The sequence below is a fragment of the Emydura macquarii genome, unplaced genomic scaffold, assembly GCF_026122565.2.
Source record: "Emydura macquarii macquarii isolate MOO-44397 ecotype Brisbane River unplaced genomic scaffold, CSIRO-AGI_Emac_v2 contig_369, whole genome shotgun sequence".
Taxonomy (NCBI): domain Eukaryota; kingdom Metazoa; phylum Chordata; order Testudines; family Chelidae; genus Emydura; species Emydura macquarii.
This window is the reverse complement of record NW_027130506.1, coordinates 2,510,056-2,529,382: the sequence shown is the minus strand read 5'-3', so window position 1 is coordinate 2,529,382 and position 19,327 is coordinate 2,510,056. Positions and strand designations below refer to the sequence as shown.

General features: G+C 40.7%; 1 protein-coding gene across 7 annotated transcripts in view; it reads left to right on the top strand.

The window, feature by feature from the left end:
* Nucleotides 1-19,327, top strand: part of SAMD12 (sterile alpha motif domain containing 12) — a 197,877-nt gene that overhangs the window by 135,927 nt on the left and 42,623 nt on the right. For 3 of the 7 annotated variants that reach the window (XM_067530690.1, XM_067530668.1, XM_067530627.1), the window contains 2 exons: nt 6,189-6,250; nt 10,107-10,380. The exons of 2 other annotated variants lie outside the window; for them this stretch is intronic. In XM_067530690.1, coding sequence (XP_067386791.1) covers nt 6,189-6,235 — 47 coding nt within the window. In that variant the 3' untranslated portion in view covers nt 6,236-6,250; nt 10,107-10,380. Of the gene's footprint in view, nt 1-6,188; nt 6,251-10,106; nt 10,381-19,327 lie in introns of those variants that run through there. 2 more of the 7 variants (XM_067530638.1, XM_067530684.1) reach the window with 2 other exon arrangements.

Genomic DNA, 19,327 nt, shown 5'->3' with positions numbered 1-19,327 from the left:
TGTGCTGCTTTGGTCCCTGCACAAATGATTTCCAATTGGTGCAGGAAAGTTTCCAACAACAGGGGAAGAAACAAAGCAGTTCTGCTGAGGAATGTCTGGCAGAGTATTGGCAAGTACCTCCAGGAAAGTTTCTAGAAATCTCTCTGGAGGATTCCCATGAAATCTTGGTGTGCATTAACACACATTTCCACTGCACTGCTTAGCTGAACAGGGGAATGGGAAGCACATGCAAACACAGCTACTTCTGTGCATTTCTATCCCTTCAACCAGCTGTATCATGCAGCAAAGCAAAGGACAGCTGTACCTCATGTAACTGAGCAGTATCAGCTCCAAAAAATCACATACCTGAGCTCTTCTCTCCTGCATCCTGCACGCGAGAGCTGGAGGACTGCGATTCACTCGAACAGTCAGGGGTCAAGAAGAGTTCCTGACTCCTCACATCACCAAACGACCCAGTCCCCTACTCTGCATCATCCTCCAACTCGACCTCCTTGTCTACGACTTCTTTGTTGGGGTTGAGTCCAGTGTCTGTTGTCCCCAAGCCTGCGGAAGTATCTACGGGTCTCTTGATGGTGGAGGTGGGGTCATTGCTGACGATGGCTTCCAGCTCCTTATAGAAGTGGCAGATCTTTGTCTCTGAAGCAGAGTGACGGTTTGACTCCCTAGCCTTTTGATACCCCTTCTGCAGCTCCTTGATCTTCACGCATCACTGCAGCATGTCCCATTCATAGCCCTTCTCTGCCATTAAATGAGAAATTTGACCGTAGGTATCATAGTTCCTTCCGCTGGAGCGGAGCTGGGACTGCACAGCCGCCTTTCCCAAATGCCAATCAGATCCAGAAGCTCTAGTGTACTCCAAGCGGGGGAGCATTTGGTGCGTGGAGCTGCCATAGTCATCTGGGAAGATGAGATATGAGCTCTCCCCGCCGACCAACCCATGTGACACACTGCACCCCCACGTACGCCCTTATGATGTGATTGTGTATCATTTGTGTTCATACTTATAGTGTAATTGTGTATGATTTAATGCCAAGTATGTCATGTAAGGTGTATTTTTGGAATGCTCACGGCATACTGAACATTATTGTTGTAATATGTTTGTTGCAATGTCATGTATATAGTTATGAGGCTTCGCTATGTAATCTTCCCAAATACGTGTCTCATGGCTTGAGACAGATCTAGGCAAAACTCTACAGAGCTGAAGGGCAGTTCACACCTCATTAGGACTTGTATAGCACAACCCAGCTCAGCATTCCAGGAACAAAGGACTGGCCCAGACGTTGACAAACGAATCCACAAAGAATCACAGTGACTCAAGGTATGGAGGGAACCAGGTACGGATGCTGTTTGTCACCTGACCCTGAAGAGGGGGACGAAGGAACACGTTAAAAAGGGGAGATATTTTGCAATCTCTCTCTTTTCCACCTCCATCTACAAACACCACCAAGCAACTGAAATGCTGATCCAGGGGAGAGCCTGGCTGGGAAGGAGATCAGCCAGCCTGTGATGAGAATCATCTAAGACTGTGAGGTTGCTGAAAGCATTAAGCTTTGTTTAGAATGGGATTTGCCTTTTATTTACATTTGATCAAATCTGACCTTCTTTCCTCTGACTTATAATCACTTAAAATCTTTCTGTACGTAATACATTTGTTTGTTTTATCTAAAGCAGTACATGTGGTTTAAGGTGTGTTAAGACTCCATTTGAAGTGACAAGGGTGGTGCATATCAATATCTTTGATAAATTGACAAACTAGGGAGTTTACAGTGTTGTGCAGTGGGCAGCACTGAACATTGTAAAATGGCAGTTCCTAGGATTGCATCTGGGACTGGTGGTGGTGGCTGGGGTCATATTAGTGCATAATCCCAAGAGTGGCTGGCCAGAAGCACTCATTCACTTAGTTGAGAGCAGCTTGCTTGCTGTAAGCTGTGTGTAGGCTGACCTAGAAGTGGGGGTTCACACAGCGGAGCAGGGTAATATGGGCTCCAAGAGAGAGGGATTAGGGTGATACAGCAATACACTAGTTGAGATTGCAGCGGGGAACGTCACAAGCTGGAAGTAGAATTTCAAAAATTCCCAGGACTTTAGACGGGGAGGGGTGGATGGCTGTAGGGCAGCAGAGTTCAAACTGTTGGCCAGAGCGGTCCGGATGGGCACTGTGGGACACTTCCTGGAGGCCATTTTCCACAACATAACCAAGCATTGTGTCTACACTGACACTTTGTCACTAAAAATTTAGCGCAAAAAGCTCTACGCCTCTCGTCGAGGTGGTTTTATTTTGTCACAAAATCAGGGGAGTTGTGTTGGTGAGGGAAGGATTGCAGTGTGTACACTACCACTGATTTGGCGCAAAAAGCTGACTTTGGTCGACAGAAGTGTCTAGTGTAGACCAGACCTAAGTTTCATGTAAGAATTTTAGTTTTTCAAGTATCTTAACTAAACAGACACCATTTTAGGACGATGTCGTAATGAAACTGACAGTAAAGCAGTTTAATATCTAAGTATATGGAAAGGTTTTTATTGATAACTGTACCGATTTAGAGATCATTTCTACCTTTTAAAAATACAATTTAATCTCCTTGGTATTCATATTTTACCTGGAAAATTTTAACTGCCTTATGTTTATCCTTAGCCTTATAAATTAAGACTTATTAATCATTAGGCATCACTTAATGGCCCAGATGAGAACAAATGTGATACATGCGCATACTAAAAGGTAATTGCTGTGCCAAAGACCCAACAGGTGAAAGGAAGGAAGTATTATCTCCATGTTACCCATTGAGGAATAAGGTCACATAGGAAGTCTGAGACAGAGCCAGGAGCTGAATCGCAATCCAGTGTCTTAGCCATAAGACCATCTTTCCTCTCTGAGGAAAATTCCTTTCTTTAATATTTTTCAGATTGTATTTGGTAACACTTAATTGCTCTGCATTGTTGAGATGTTGTTGTTTAAGTATCTCTGTGGGCAATATCCAAAGAAGTGCTGAATACCCATGTCCTCCTTTGAAGTCAGTACCTCTCAGGACCCTACATTGGTGTTCTTTTCAAGAGCGCTAACAAGATCTGTTAGTGTTTCTTTTTCAATCTATCAGTTAGGTGAAGGCCTGGAGTAGATGTGATTTATTAGATAGGTCCAGGATGGATAGCATCACAAATCTCATCCAGGCTCCAGCAATTGAAGTTGCCAGGGCTTTGTAGTTTGCCAGATGAAATCCACATAAATCTGACTAGATTTTTCTGGTTAATTTTACTAAATGAAATTGCTGAAGTGACTGTCATGGAGTGATTAACAAAGTCTGTAAATCAGAAGCATAAAGCGGGGGAAGATGAATCAATACTACCATATTTATGAAACGGAACAAAACAAAACAAACTGAAATATAGCCCAATCCAAAATAATTGTTCTTTGTCACCAGCATTGCCATAACAATAAGAGATCTATTTCTCTGCATTGCGTGCGTGCGTGCGTGCATTGCGTGCGTGTGTGCATTGCGTGTGTGCGTGCGCATGCGCGCATCTGGTATTTATAGAAGACTTTTTTTTTTTTGGTGCTAAAAACCGATTTGCACAGTATTCCTCAGAGCTGCCGTTTTGCTTTTTGTTAGTAATCCCATAAGGAGGGTTGGCAGTTTCCAAAGTAATTAGAACCTTGGAGCAAATAAACACCAAATGAACCCTCTTCCTTTTAAGTCAGCTTTTTTTTTAAATAGCCCAGTTCCACTATAATTATGTACCAGTCATTATAACATTAAAAATCATTTTAAGTGAATGAATGCTATTTTTGTTGTTGTTGTTCCTTGCTAATTATGAACTAATTATAGTTTAGGGTAGTCTTCTAAAAATCTCATCTCATTATTGTAGAGCCATTGGCTCTGATTGCTTCAGCCGGCAGCTCAAAGTTTTATAAATCTAGGCTGCCTCAGAGATGACTAATGGGTATTCTGGTGGCTTGTACTACACTCTTAGTTAGAGAGTTAACAGACACTTCGGTGTAACTCATGTTCATTTAATGAGTGGGCAAGTTAGATATGAGATAAAACAACACATTATATGGCAGCTATAATGGAAGATGGTGACAGAGACATCACATGCTAACATATGGAGGTAATAGCTCTTCCCTATATGGCTCTTTAGACACCATACCTGGAATAATTTTGAATCATGAGCAGCTTGCTTCCAGAAAGATATTGGCAAAAAGTTCAGCGAGGAACAATGAAAACTACTAGTGGGAATGGAAGGATTGACTTCTTCAGCAATATTAGCAGAACTAAATAGGTATCAGTTACCCCCCTGCAAGCAAATACAAATTAAGAACAAATCAGGTACAATAATGAAAAAATTCAGCTTGTCTCTCAGATCCCAGCTTAAGTTTTCAAGGCTGGCACTTAGAAAAACCAAATCTTTTACTTATAAACTGAACACATGCAATTAGGAGTAACGGAGACAAAATAAACATGGAACCTTCCTTATTTTTAACAGAATCATTTTTCGGAATAGAACACACGTAAAACTTTAGCTTACAAACTCCTGCACTTGTGTCATCTTACAATGCCAAACTTCCTCCTACCCAAGAGCTTTCTGTAGCTGGCAAGCCCTGTGATATTAACCTGATATTTTCACATAAATGGTACAAACAGATTTTTATAGATATACTGTAGCCTTATGTGCTTTTAATACTTGTAAAATAAAATTCAAATCCTTTTCAGTATATACGTTTATAGTGTTGCCTGTGGTGAGAATTCTTTGTATTTTTTAAACAGAGAGACTTAGATATAGCAAGGCAATTTGCTCAAACAACACTTACAGCTTCCCAAACAGTTGCCACACACAGATCTTAAAAGTGACTTTGAATATGTGATACTCATCATGTTCTGTCCTAGAGTATGATTCTCTGACTCAGATTCATAAATGCAACTAAGGGCTTGTCTATCCAGGGAGTTACTCCAGAATAGCTATGTGACAGACTCAGAGTACCCTGCTATATCCTAGACACACCTTATGGAATAAAGATAAAGCTTATTGAATTGGGTTTGGTGCCTATGGGGTCCATTGTACTGAAAATGCTATTGTTTATGTGGGATGGTAAGGTTATATGTAACTTTTCTAGGGACTTGACTAATATGAATGTTAGGAACTTCAGAGGACTTTTTGGGACAATGCATGTAATGTGGATTTCCTAGAAAATACCTGGTGGGGGAGGGGATGACCCACTTTGAATCCAGCCTTTTGAAACTAAACCCAGGGGACGAAAGCCAAAGTCTATTAATTACCTGCTCCTGGAAATTCCAGATCAAAGATTCCTGAACTGTATAAAGGGCAGACTACATATGTTCTGAGAGTGCTAGTTCTGAGCTGAGGCTGTGATGAATTTATGACCACAAAGGAAACCCCGTGGGTGGGGTATTCAAGGACTGCTGCTACCAGAGCCCATGTTTGAGTTGGGGTGATGTCTAGTAAACTTACTATCATGGGTAGGTTCTTTTATTGTTTTCAGTATGTTTTCTCTGTAAAGCTTTTTTATCTTAAGAATAAAGTAGGCTTGTGTAGGAAGTGCTGTGTGGTACCTTATAATTGTAGCAGTTAACCATCTCTGAAGAGACCAGTTAACCATCTCTGAAGAGAAAGCAAGCAGGTGCCTTTGGGCAACCTTTCTGTGCTTCACAATGAAAGCAAGGAGCTATGCTGTTCAGTCAAAAGAGAGAGAGATGCGGGTCACCTTCCAGAAAGGCATTGGCTTGAGAGCTGGAAGCTGAGAGAGGGTGCTGGACCACTGGGAGGAAGCACAGGTGCTGTGCCCTGAACTGTGACAAGGTATTCCTGATTAACTCCATGTGCAGGCACTCTTATTCCAGAAGTCTGAATCCACTTCCAAAGCAGATTAAGCAAATTCAGAATAAGGCACTCTGATTCCAGAATACGAGCATCCCCACATGGAGTAAATCAGAAATAATGTATCCACTTTAAATTCACATTCTACCTAATTCCAAATTAACTTTTATGTGTAGACAACCCTTTAGATAGTCTATGAGACCGTTTGCATCTCAGATATTAAGCCAATATTTTTTGCTCTGTGAGAGGCTTTAGTCAGATCTTTTAGATTTGCTCTCGTATTTTGGATAACTGTGTATATTCTGTGGGCCACCTTCAGCATAAACTTTATATTTTATTTTGCCTTTCTTACCTCTCAGATTCAAAATGGCAACTGCTGTATGCTAATATATGTACTATGAAATAGAATAGAAGGCATTTGGTAAGTATTTGGTAATAGCTTATTAACTAATATATGCTTGTGCTTAATGTTGAGACTTTTTTTGATAAATTTGTGTTGGGTAAGAGTGAAAATTTTTTTTTAAAAACAGTTTTTTGAGAGGCTAGTTCAGGAATTTCTCTCTCAAACTCCTCATGCTGCTGCAGAAAACTTGATATATTTTTGCTGAACTGAGAGTTTCTGAGCATTGGAAACAAGACATGCCTCAGGGACCTATATTGATTCCTGTATACCAAAAAAGAGGGGGAAATCCATTTGGAGGAGAAAATTCAGTTTGCAGAAGAAATGGAACTGTTTGTGTGAAGGTCCTAAATTACTGCATTGGTCCTTCATGGAGCAAATCCCACATATGTGATTGGAATGGAATCATGATTGTTGTTACCTCACTTGGTTACATGTAAGAGATGTGAAGTAAAGCAGAAGTAATGAGCTCTTCAAGACCTTTTAAAAAAAAAAGGGGGGGGGGGGGGGGACTATCCACTAACTGCCTAAGAAACGCACATGTACACACACATACATACTTGTTTTTAATCCAGCAGAAAGTGGGCAAAACGATTCACACTGCAGGCATGCAAAGAATAGTCCATAGGAGAGTTGACAATAACTTCTCTTGAGTAAATATTTATTGCTCTGTTCTTGTTAACTTTATTTGCTCTCAGAAACATATTAAAATTTGAACAACTTGAATGTGATTAACATCATTGGAAAGAAAAAACTTCAGATTGGTGTATCATTGTGTTCCTTGGATTTATTTCTTATGAACGTCAATTGCACAATTTCTTATGAATGTCAATTGTATTGATGAGAAATTCTCATTTGAATTATTGTCCAGTGTTGGAATATACCAGTTCTAGGCAGAGTTGAGAGTAACAGAACACAATTATTTATAATGTTGCAAAAGTTTTAAAACTAACATCATAGGATTTTTTATCAGAGGTTCCAACATCTGAATATAATAGATTCAGAAAAGATGTATGTTATCCTCTACACTTCAGTGGAAGAAGAAGAATTTAAAAATGAGATGTTTATAAATATTTAACTTTTTTTCTCTCAAAGGAGGAAATTCAGCCTTTGTAGAAGGGCAGCACAAGGGGTATACACCTTTTACACCGGAATGAATTTCAGTGATCATGCAAAGTACCTTAACCCAGTATGGCTTTTGGGGGAATGGTTTCCAGAAATCCATCATAATAGAAAATCAGACAGCCATATGCTGCCTATATGTTAATTAAGGGCTCCTGCAAAGAAATCCTGGCCCCCTTTTAGCTTGCAATACTATGCTGTAGGCAGGAAGTGTGAGGAACAGAATACACTTTCTTATAACCACAAGCACGGAGAACAAACAAATTATATGAACATACAGTTTACTGGAGATGTTTATAATTTGTTCTTGAACAGTACTTTCAGTTCAAAGCACTGTATTTAGAATGTGTGCCTGAAAGGGCATATCATCTTCAGGAAAATTATGGAAATTACCTGTCATTCTTATATGGTCTCATCCATTCCAAAGGCGAAATGTGTTCTTCAGAAATACACTTATCAGCCCAGGGATAAGTCCTCTCTGGGATGACCCAGCAGTTTTCCGAGAGAGCATAAAATACAGCAGAGGCAGTGAAATCACCTGAAAAGCCTCTTCAGTTGGGTGGCAGAACTTTAACAGGAATTCCCCCAAAGCTCTCTCTAGCCAGTTACTGAATGAGCCCTAAACAAGTATAAACTTTGCCATTTTTTCCTGAATATCAAGACCATTTTGACACATTGGTTCCATAGGAAGCATGCCCATCCTCTGCACCTTGCAGGATATGGCCCTAATATGCACTATTTCTGGTTTACCGTGCCTGATTGCTCACTTCTGATGACACACAGGCTGGACAGCAGGGACCTTCCTGTTTTCCCATGGATATAGTCTCTATCTACATTCTCTGCAGTAGTCAGGACGTGTGCCAATGCTTCATGGAAAAGGGCGGGGGGAACCCTTTATTCTACATAAATTATAAATTCAACACAGAGTATCAGACAGTACAATTTATCTTACTCCCATAGGAAAGATAGGCTGGGGTGGAAAAGAAATAGAACCAATATAACTTAATTGGCTTTTTGTGTCTTGTTTCTTTTAGGATCTTCTGTATAATGTGTTGCACCAAGCATTTTCTTGAATGGTAGAATAGAGCATCCTGTTAAATAGAGTGACTCCTCAGCTAAATGACCCTGAAGTGGGCCTGCAATTAGTGCAGGAACAACAGCCAGAGGAATTCATGTTGCACCTGACCAATAATACAACAATATAGCCAGCCAGAAAAACACATGCCATGATAAGTATCAACTGACGGCATACCTTCCAAAAAGAACACACTCTAGCACAGCAAAACTGAACCAGCGCTGTCCTCTTGTTTTTTTCCTTCTTTCTTGTACTTTTGTGTCTTATCTCTTCCTGAGGCATCTGCAACTTCTATTCAAATTTCATTAGTGCTTCAGATTGCTGTGTAAATCAGGGACCCTAAAGAAAATAATCGACGGCTGACAGGTTTTGGTGAGAGCACTACACTATGTAGAAGTGCTGCAAGCGGTAGACACAATGACCACTTTTCCTAGGAGATATATTAGAGCTGGAGGGATATAGAATCATGAAGAGAGACATGAAGAATGAAGATAGTCTTGTACCACACTGATACCATCCTATAACACCATGGTCCATTTTAATTACGTGGAAGGGATAGGGTTAGGAACAGAGTAGTTCAGTATGGACACTTGTCCAGGAGCAAGACAATAGAATGCTTCACCTGCTATTAACTAATTTCACAGGTGGTGCAGCCAGCCTATTGCTTGCACGATCCCAGTGTAAAAAAAAGTAATGAGAAGAAAACACAACATGGTCATTCACAAGCAAGACAACCTTCTGTTTATCATTCTGTTATCACTCTTTTCTATTTAATTTCTATAATAAATTGTTCCATTTTGTAATGTTGTTGTCCATGTGTTTGAGTAAAGAGGAAAGATACACTTAAAGCATCAGACTTCTTAGGTAAATCACTTAATCTTTTTGAGCTGAGTTTTGACAAATGATCATGCTATTTGATTGTCCCACTGTTTGAGATAACTACCTGCCCACCTCACCGGGTGTTTTGAGGCTTTGGGTGTGTCTTCACTGAAGAATTAACTCAAATTATCTACACAAGTTACTCCTCTTGAATTAGTCTACCTCAAGTGAGAGCAGCCACACTGCACAATAATACTTGTTGTTGTGTCCACACTAGCAATGTAGTCACTCATGTGGAATTAAGACTTCTGAAGGCACATCCCATTATTCTTAGTATTGCACTAAGCTGAGCTCCACTTATGATTTCACAGCATATTGTGAAAGAACTTCTCTGTCTTTTTTGGACACTCGGGGCAATTCTGGGAAGGACTAGCAACACTAGCAACCACCCTCTATAGGGCTCATGTTAGCAGCTGACAAGTTGTGCTCACTCATGCTTTAGCCTTTACCTTTCTGAGTCCAGCCAACTCTAGTTAAAAGCATCACCATTCTCGAGTTAATGGGTTTTGTATGTGGCAGAAGTCAAGGGTAGGGGTAATGCTTGAGTTAGCGCTTGAGTTAACTTTCCAGTGAAAACAAGCCTTTTGTTTATGCAACTAATGTACTCTGAAATCTCTAATAGAATGCTTCAAAATATAAAAGTTAGATAATTGCTAAAAGTTATTACTTAGATAAAGTATTTGAAGATCATAAGAGTACATTCCAGTAACTCCTTGTTTCCATGTCCTCTTCTGCTCTGTCTTCTCTTGGTTGTTCGAGTTGTTCAGTCACACAGATAACTCCTTTTTTTGTCTTCTCAAGGCCACTAGCATCCTTGATACTCTGGACATCTGCCAGCATTTCCAAAAGAAAGACTTGGAGGGCATCTCCTCTATTATGCAGACATCTGAACCTCGTCTTTCAAGTTCTAAAAGTCCTTGTAGTAGTAGATCTTGCTTTTTTTTTTTAATGAGCCTCATTATACCTAATTTGTTCAGCTTTGTGTGAGCTGCCATATGGCATCAATGAATACCTAGTAAAAATGTATTTATTATCTCATAAAACATATATAAAGATGTCAAATGCATATAATTAAAGGAAGTCTCTTTGAGATATATTCTTACCAATTAACCACCTGGAGTTTTCTGGCCAAATCTTAATCAGTTAGCTGACGGAGGACATCTTGAAGATGTATGTGTCATGAGTCAAGCTGGGATATAGAGCGAACATATTGGTGGTGCTATTTCAAGTATCACAGAGACAGGATCACAGAACCTGAATGTTCTTATTGTGGAAAAGCTATCTATCTATTCCCATTTCCTTGAGAAATCACTCCCAGCACAGTGGGGAAAGTTAGCAACACAAAAACCTTCCTTCTCTCGCTTGATAATAGTAGAAACTTCAGCTCTAAGTCCTGCTTCTGTTGAACCCAATGGCAAAACCCCCATAGACTTTAATCAGACCAAGATTTGGCTTTCAATGAGTAAGAAATTACTTTAAGACACTAATCAAGGCCATCATTCCAGGTCTCACTTTGCTAAAAGGATGATACATCCATTCCTTCCCCAAAGTTCAGGCAACTGGATTTTCAGTTCAACCCTTCTTCTGAAAATGCATGTCTTTCCTTCATTCTCCACTAGCCTGCAGAAGAGGATCATAGGTTCCTTCACGTTTCTGCTCTTCTTAAATTCTCCTGTGAGTCATTCTTGCATTACAGAATCCAATGGTGCACATGCACATATCAAGGCAGTGAGATCCCTTCCCAGCGTTTCATAAAGCACAGTTCTGATTAGGTATGACCACTGGTGGACTGGAATCTTAGATCTTTTGCTATAAAGGGAGAAACATTGTGGATGTTCTGCACCATCATTCAGGTTAAAGCAACTTGATTGTGGAAATGTGATTTTTTTTCCCCCCTGACAGATTCTCTCTCTCCCTCTCTCTCTCTCGCTTCCTGTTTTGGGTCAAAAATTAAAAACTTATTTCTGAGGCCTGATTTTTTTCAGATCCTGGCTTACACTTGTGCCTATGTAACACTGCTTACAAAAAACACCTGAGTGGCCACTTTCCATTGTTAATCTCTTGTGCATGGTTTACTGGAACTTGTGCAGAAATTCTGTTGCCTGTGCCACAGATATCCAGTGCATGGGCAGGTATTGGCACTGGAATAGTGCATGCTTAAATGGAAGCTGAGTTGGGCCTCTCTGAAAAACTGGACTTAAATGTATTGTGATGTACCGAGACTGATTTGTGTCTGTATCACAATGAAATGCTCTTTTGTGAAAAGGTTTGGTAATAACCACTCACTGTTAGAGAGTGCCTTTTCTCTTTGCTATTGTTACTTTTATCACTGAGTCTCAAATTCAGCAAGTGCACCAAGGAACCTGTGGGGCTGTTACTTAGTAACCGATTGCCTTGTGAACTGCAAGAAAGTGATTTGGACTAGTTGAGTGTTAATTTTTGCAGGTAGATGAACAGTCTGTGTTTGTGGGTGGCAGGGCTTGGCTTGAAAGTTGAAGAGGCCTGTGACCCAAGAAGAGAGAGGATGATTCAGTGTTCCCTTTAAAACCACAAAAGAGATCAGGAGTGGTGGGATGTGTCCTCAAGTTCTTTACTAAAATAATATGAAAATAATTGTTCATTTAGCTAACATACAGTCTTCTTTGGATTTAGACAAGAGAAGGTGCCTTACCCAGGGTAAATTATAAATATCACACATCATTGCTGGATTTACTATCAGTGCTTTCTAATTTAGGGTTCAAATCTTGATCGTAAATAACCAGGCTGTACATCACTGCATATCTTGTAAAAATAGCTACAGCTCTTTTGTGTACATTCCCAGACACAGGCTGATTTTATTTACAAGGTACAAGACTGCATGCCTGTGTATCAGAGACAGGATTAAATCCTTGGGATTTCCCTTTGAGAGTGAGCTGTCTTTGACTTCAATAAGAGTTTCTGGTGCTCAGCACCTCTATAAATCAAGCTGCTAGTGTACTAGTTAGAAACTGCACCTCTTCAGACCTTCCTATTCTACCACAATAATTGCATGTTTCACCGTTCTTGAGCAGCTTCTAAATAATCTGGGTGCATGGGGTAAACAGAGGTTGGCCGTTTTATTTGCCAGTTTAGTCTTTGGAGAGACTCTGGCCACTGTTTTTCAGATCTATATATTTCTGAAACTAGGAACCTAAATCCATATTTCGACATCTAAATAAGTGGTCTCATTTTCAGGGGTACCGAGTCTCTTCAGCTCCCACTAGGTCTACATACTACGTCTCAGGGTGGGCCACATGGCAGCTGGGAGCATGCTCCCCAAGATGGGCAGACAGACGCACTAACTCTGCTTGAGCTAGTGCACTAAAAAGAGCAAGATGGTCACAGCAGCCAGGGTTGTGGCTCAGGCTAGCTGTCTGAGGATAAGCCTGGCCAACCCTCTGGGTGGGTACGCGAATGGCTAATCCACACAGCCCTCTGGGGCACCGCAGCCGCATGGCTATTTTTAGTGCAATATCACAAACAAAGCTAGCATCCATCTTACTGGGAAGCACACTCCCAGCAGCTATGTGTAGCCCTGACTTAACATGAGTAATTGGACGTGGGTGAAACAGAATTAGGGAGGTAAACAGGAAACAGGATTGGGGGAGAGGGAGTAAATGGATCAGAAGGCTGGAAACAGAGTGTCTGTACTAGCTAAAATAAGGGGGTGGGACACTCTGGGGACACAATGGACAAAGTAACAATGGATAAAATAAGCCTGGAATGTAAGAGGAGGTTGTAGTAAGAAGTGAGTTTAAGAGTAAGAGTTTAAGGCCTGTAAAACAAGCTAACAAGCCTAAATGGAAAAAGCCGAGTGAACAGGAGTATAAGGGGTCACTCAAGTTAACTGAGATTGGCACAGGAAAGTGCTGATACCGCAAGATTGCCAAAATATTACTAAAATATGTAGCAGGCTTAGGAGGTACCAAGATACTAACGCCCTAAAATGACACTTTGATGAATAGAAATGACAAAAGGTGATACATTGAGTTGTTTTGCCCAAATCAGCCAATTAACAGAAAAGGGTGGCAACCACCTACGTCAAAAGGGGCAGAACAAAAGTGTATGTAACAATGCATAGAAGAGGGTGTCAGAGGGAATACCAGTGTCCAGTCTAGGGGATAACGGAAAGTTCCGCCGTTGGGCCGTGGTCGTTGTAACGCCGCCTATATGAAACTGACCCAGAGATACTCTGTAAGTCACTTCTTATTGTGCCGCACGCAATAAACCTGGCCTGGGTGCCTTCATTGCTCAGCTAATCTGTGGTCGTGTCGATTCATTTGATCATGAGAGCCGTCTCAGGTACCTGCGCAGAGCTGGGACAGCATCTCCACGGGGACACACGCACGCAGCCTACACTGATAAACATTGGTGACCAACACACTGATTACCATAGAGGTAAAGGATAATTGTGCATGGACAGGGCGTTGATAGAACATGCTGTACAGGATTGGTTCCTACACAGTAACCACGCCGATCCCAAAGTGTGTAATACAATGTATAGTAATCGCAGTGTGATGTGTAAATGTATAGAAAGGCAGAGGGTTTCTGTGTAACTTTGGATGTGTGGTATGCCCTATACCCACCCAATACACTTCATTCTGATCACCTCAGCATGGCTTTGTTGTAGGCCAAATAAAGGAAGCTGAGTGACAAGACTGGAGTCAGACTGAATTCCTGGGGAACCGAAGGGCGAAGGTCTCAGAGAAATCCCAGCATAGTGATGCCGTGACTTGGATTCCCAACACTGTGTACACATAATCAACTGGGAGCAGGAGGGGATCAGCACCTCTGAAAATGAGGCCACTTGAGTGAGGGCAGGATACATTCAGCAGATCCCAAAGGAATATGTTGGCAATCCATCATTGCCATTAAAGTATTTAAAATCTATTTTAAAAAAAAGAGAGTTCTGTGGCACTTTAAAGACTAACAAATTTAATCTATAGAATCTCTCATCAGCAGGTTCAAAGAAGCTGAGATGCAGATGAATTAAGCAGTATGCTTCTATGATTCCAAATGAAGCTAAATTTTCAGATTTTTGCATATGAACTGTGGAGGAAATGTGTCTGTGCAATCTGTCTGCAATGTGCCTGATCCTTTTTCTGTGAGTTACACTAGTTTCCCCATTTCTTACTGCTGCAGAGTAAACTCACTTTTCTGTTTGAGTCAAAATCTGCATTTTCTGTATGCTTTTATTTTTATTATTTATTTATTATCTATATTACCATAGTTATAAACCAGGAGCCCATTGTTTAGGCCCTGTACAAACACAGAACAAAAAGACCGTCCCAGAGAGTTTACTATGTGAGTGTAAGACGAGACAACAAGTGGATACCACAAATAGAGGAGTACATGAGACGTTATTGGTCAACATGAGAGGCAGTGGTCTCAGCACACCAGCTACTTTTAACCATTGTCAAGTTGTTGGTGGGTATCAAAGCTAAAGTGAGCAAATAATTGATTTTTCAATTCAGTGGCTGAACTGAAAAATCAGAATACAATTTAGTTTTACTTTGGCCCAAAACAGAAATTTCTCAGTTTTTCTCACTGAAACAAAAAACAAAACAAAAAAAACATTTGTATCATGTTGAACAAAACTTTCTGGTTTGAGGTGTGCTTTATCCTCTCTTTTTTTTTAAAATCAAATCCAGCTAAATTTTTAATAGTGTCACTTCAAAACAGTCACCGTGTTTCATTCAGAAAATGTTGAGACAAAAAGTTTTGACTATTAAAAAAAACACATTTTCTTTTCTTGGCTGACACTATTAGCCAAATTTGACCCAAATTTATCAGTAGTTTTGGTCAACCCCAAACTGCATTTTTCAGCAAATGAACTATTTGTCTGAAAAAGATTGTGCAGTTCTAATAAGAGCAAAGGAGAGTTTTAAGGAAGGATATGAAGGAGGACAATGAGGTGGCTTTGCAGGTGATTATGGGGAACTCCACCCAAAGATGAAGGACATAGAAGAAAGTATAAAGGTGTTTGAAAATTTAACAAATGGCTGATTGAGGCTGGCAGTGTTGACAGAACAGAGGCAGGAACTCACATTTGATAGTGAATGAGAGATGATAGGTCAAGGGATGCAAAGAGAGGGGTAACAAGGTCAAAGTGATGAGGTAGGAAAATGATCTTTGCAATATTTTGAAAGGCTATGAGAGGGGTAAGGTGCGATTTGTTAAAGGCCAAAGAAGGGGATGTTGCAGTAAACAAGACATGGGATGATGAGTGCCTGGACAAAAGTTTTAACTCTGTGGATAGAGTAGAAAGGCTGCACCATAGATCATATGCAGAAGGAATCAGCAAGATGTAGAGGTTTTGTAAATCTATGTTGAATTTCCCATGACCTTGGTGGTGCACCATTTACAGGATTAGATTTCAAAGGGAAGCTTGGGTTGCTAGGCCTCAGATTTTATGTACTCTGATTCAGCTTTTTGGCTCCCCCATTCTAGTCTTGCATCAGTAATGCCAGCAGATCCAGCTAGCTGTGAATTCCCTATGCCTAGGTGAATCCTTCAGTGGTACAGAGCCTCTGTAACGACTTCTGTGCCAACACTCTGGTGCAGGGGGCATCTGAATTAAAAAGGGACATAGCTGAGTGCTTGTCTACCCCAGTGATTCACAGTGACTGGAACAGCCCCTTAGGGCCAGAGGTACCCAAGTATAAGTTAGATCTCTAACACACACCTAGGATTGTCTGACCCTGGATCAGGGAAGTGTCAAGATGGCTTAAAGCCACCGATCTTGTGCTGCATATATTGTACCAGGTTTAGAGGATCTTAGTTTTCATCTAGGAAGATGAATGTTCTTTTACCAGTTATCAGCCTGACTGTCAGGTACTTATTTGCTTTCTTATAGTAATAATCACTTTAGCGCTGAATTAAAGTAATTAAATTCTCTCCCTCCCCCAGTTACTTTAATCCTAACCACACAAAGCTGTGCATGGCTTGTGCTCACCAATCACATGTGCACAAGCAGACATGGATTGAACGGATCTATTTTCCTTACTAACAACCTTATCTTGTGTCAAAATTTATCAATCTAACGCACAATCTCGCCATTTATTGACTTTCCATAGTAGAGGTTATTATTAGGTAACTGACAGCAATCTAGCTAAACATGGGAGCAATCGAGTATGTGGGCCCACAGTCACAGAGCACAAGATGTGCTCTCCCCTGTTGTGGAGAACCTACAGGAAATAAATTTTGGGTTTTTTTTAATGCGATTAGTTAGACCTAGACTTACAGATAATTAAAAGGAATGTCACACAGGCTTAAACAAAAAGGAATTTACTAAAACAGTATGCAAATTTCAAGGTAATTAAAATTTGAGGCCTGCCTACTTGGCAGTATCTCTTTAATTGATGCTAAATGTGAGCAGATCAAATACGTACACTTTCTGTTGTGTGTTAGGTTTGTTTTCGCTCTATAAGCTGATAATTGCTAATGCTCCCTTTGAATTATTTTTCTGTATGATCTGTTGGAGTTCATCATTAAACCACTTGCCTTCTGGGGTCGATGCTTACTGGTTGAGTTGGATACACTGAGCTGGTCTTGCATAATACAAAGGTGATGGGGAACTCATTAAAGAAAATAAGACATTATGATATTAACTGATGACAATAAAGAAGAAAATCCTATCCAAAAATATTGACTGCTCAGTGTGCTAGTGTGACCGAAAGGGAAAGGGAAAGGGATCTGGAACTAATAACATGTAGAAAAAAGCCTTCAGGAGGCTCTGGAATTGGTACTCACAAAGGAATTGGGCCAAGTCCTAAGTGTTCAGGTAGGTTCCCAAGTGCAACCAAAACTGGATTTTCTGTAGGGTTTTGAGCTGACGGGGGAAATGGGGAGTCAGCAGAGAGGCCATGATTCTCCACCCATCCTGCTGAGATGAGCTGTGCTGTTGATCTCTGCACAGGGCTGCACAAGGAGAGATGCACAAGGAGAGGAGGGTGAATATGATGAGGGTGTAGCCTGTTGGTCTGAGCAGAGCATGAATGTCAAAGCCAAAATCCCTCACAAGGAGGAAGCATCTCCTACTTCTCACATACCCTGCAGTAGTTGCTGTGGCCCAGATGCACACCAGCTACTGTATGGAGGGGCTGAAGATTCTGTGAAGATTTCAGTGCATCCTGCTGAGGACATGCCTGGCTTTTAGGGAAGGCCCCCGAGAACAATCTGAATGTTCACATAAATGCCAGCTGTCCCTCTTACTCTCATTCTGCCCCACTAAAGAGTCCTCCTATCCCAATGCATTTCAAGAGAGGCTAAAGGCGTGGCCCTTCTCTCCCCCACACTCTTCTTCACCCAAATAATCATCATTGCTGTCAGATGTTGCAATCTATGTTTCATGTCACAGATAAAGTTGAAATAATTGAAGGAATTGGAAACAAGCAGGACTTCCAGGGGATCTGTAAAGCTCTGGCGACAGAACAGAATATAAATGTAGACCTAGAAATTACAAAAACATTTACATTTTCAAACAAAGCAGGTGAACACCTTGGTTTCGCTTACTCACCTTTCAGGACCCAAAGAAAGAGAATTCAATTCTTTCTGTTTTGAACCTTGTGCTTTACACTAGTTTTAAGCCTTTGAAAGGCCTAGTTCTATCAGCATTTTTATAAATCAAGCTGACTTTGGAGATAGGGTTTGTGTATGGTTTCAAAGTGAAGAGAGGAGTGTTATTTGCATATTAAAATCACAAAGACGAATGTGTGCAATATTTAATTTATTTAAAATTCACCCGGTCAAATCTCTGGGCACAGGTGCAGAAAATTAATACAAAGAAGTCACATACAGCATACAAATTAATATCAAGGTCCAAAACTAAAAGCCCTTTCAAAACTCTGTCCTCCCTCAAACTCAGTTTTTCTCACTACAAACTCACATCCACTAACTCCCTGTCATCACTTCAGAAGAAGCTTGGGAGAACAGAGAGGACCTTTGAGACGTAACCTGAATGTCCCCAAATCTGGCAGACCAAGAAGGGTGGGGAAAATCTGCTCCAGTGTTGTGGTGTTGATGGTTTACTAGCTGTAATGCTCCATTTTGCTTTGTGCGGCGCTCGCTCAAATACTTTGAGGCAGATTATATGAATAAATCGATGTATAATGGAGCAATACTCGTCTGTGTCTGTTGACGGAAAGACATTTTAAGTGTATATCTTAAGGGATCCAGTCACGTCTCCTAGAGAAGTAAATTTAGACCTATGTTCTAAATGGTGTGTCTGCAGTCACTTCAGACGAAATGATAAGTAGGACCCTGAACTGCTAATGATGCCTTTTCACTATTACAAAAATCTGTGACGAACAGATTTTCAACAAAGAAGCTACGTTTCCGCTAATGTCCTGTGGAGCGGATGTTACCTCAGTGCAGTTTATGTAACTGGCCAAGTGTGGTATGTCTCCCTCTAGTGGTTGATCATCATAAAGAATAAAAATCTATTCCTGCTACAAAGTAATGGATTTACTGCTTTAGTTCAAGCAGTTGATAACTGTGCTGCTGCAGGGATTGAAATTAAGTCTGCAGGGGGTATTCCAGAAAGCTCCATGGCAGAGGTTAGGGAGTATGAATAAGAAACTGTCTATGTGCAGGAAGTATGGAGACCAGCATTAGGTATTAAACTGTTGTCTAATTTGAAGGTATGACTTTAAAATATTAGCAAGGTTTTTTTGGTTGGTTTTTGTCCTACCCAAAGGGTGTGTCTCAGTATCATACAGCCAGCCTGGCACACAGAAGGGATGTCTGATGATAAGTATTCTGCTTATTTTCCTAGCATGCGATCAATTAATATGATCCCTGCTGCCTTCCTAGGGAAGATGGTTACATTTGCATTGTTATGCACATAATGGTCTTTCAGCCGTTACTCCAGACGGTCCATTATTGAGAGGTTTATAAAACACTGCCATAAAAATTTGGTTGCAACACCTCATAGAGAGAGACTATCCAGAAAAGTCTCTCCCTCCACCCACTTTTTTCCTCTATACTTTTTCTTCCATAGCCAA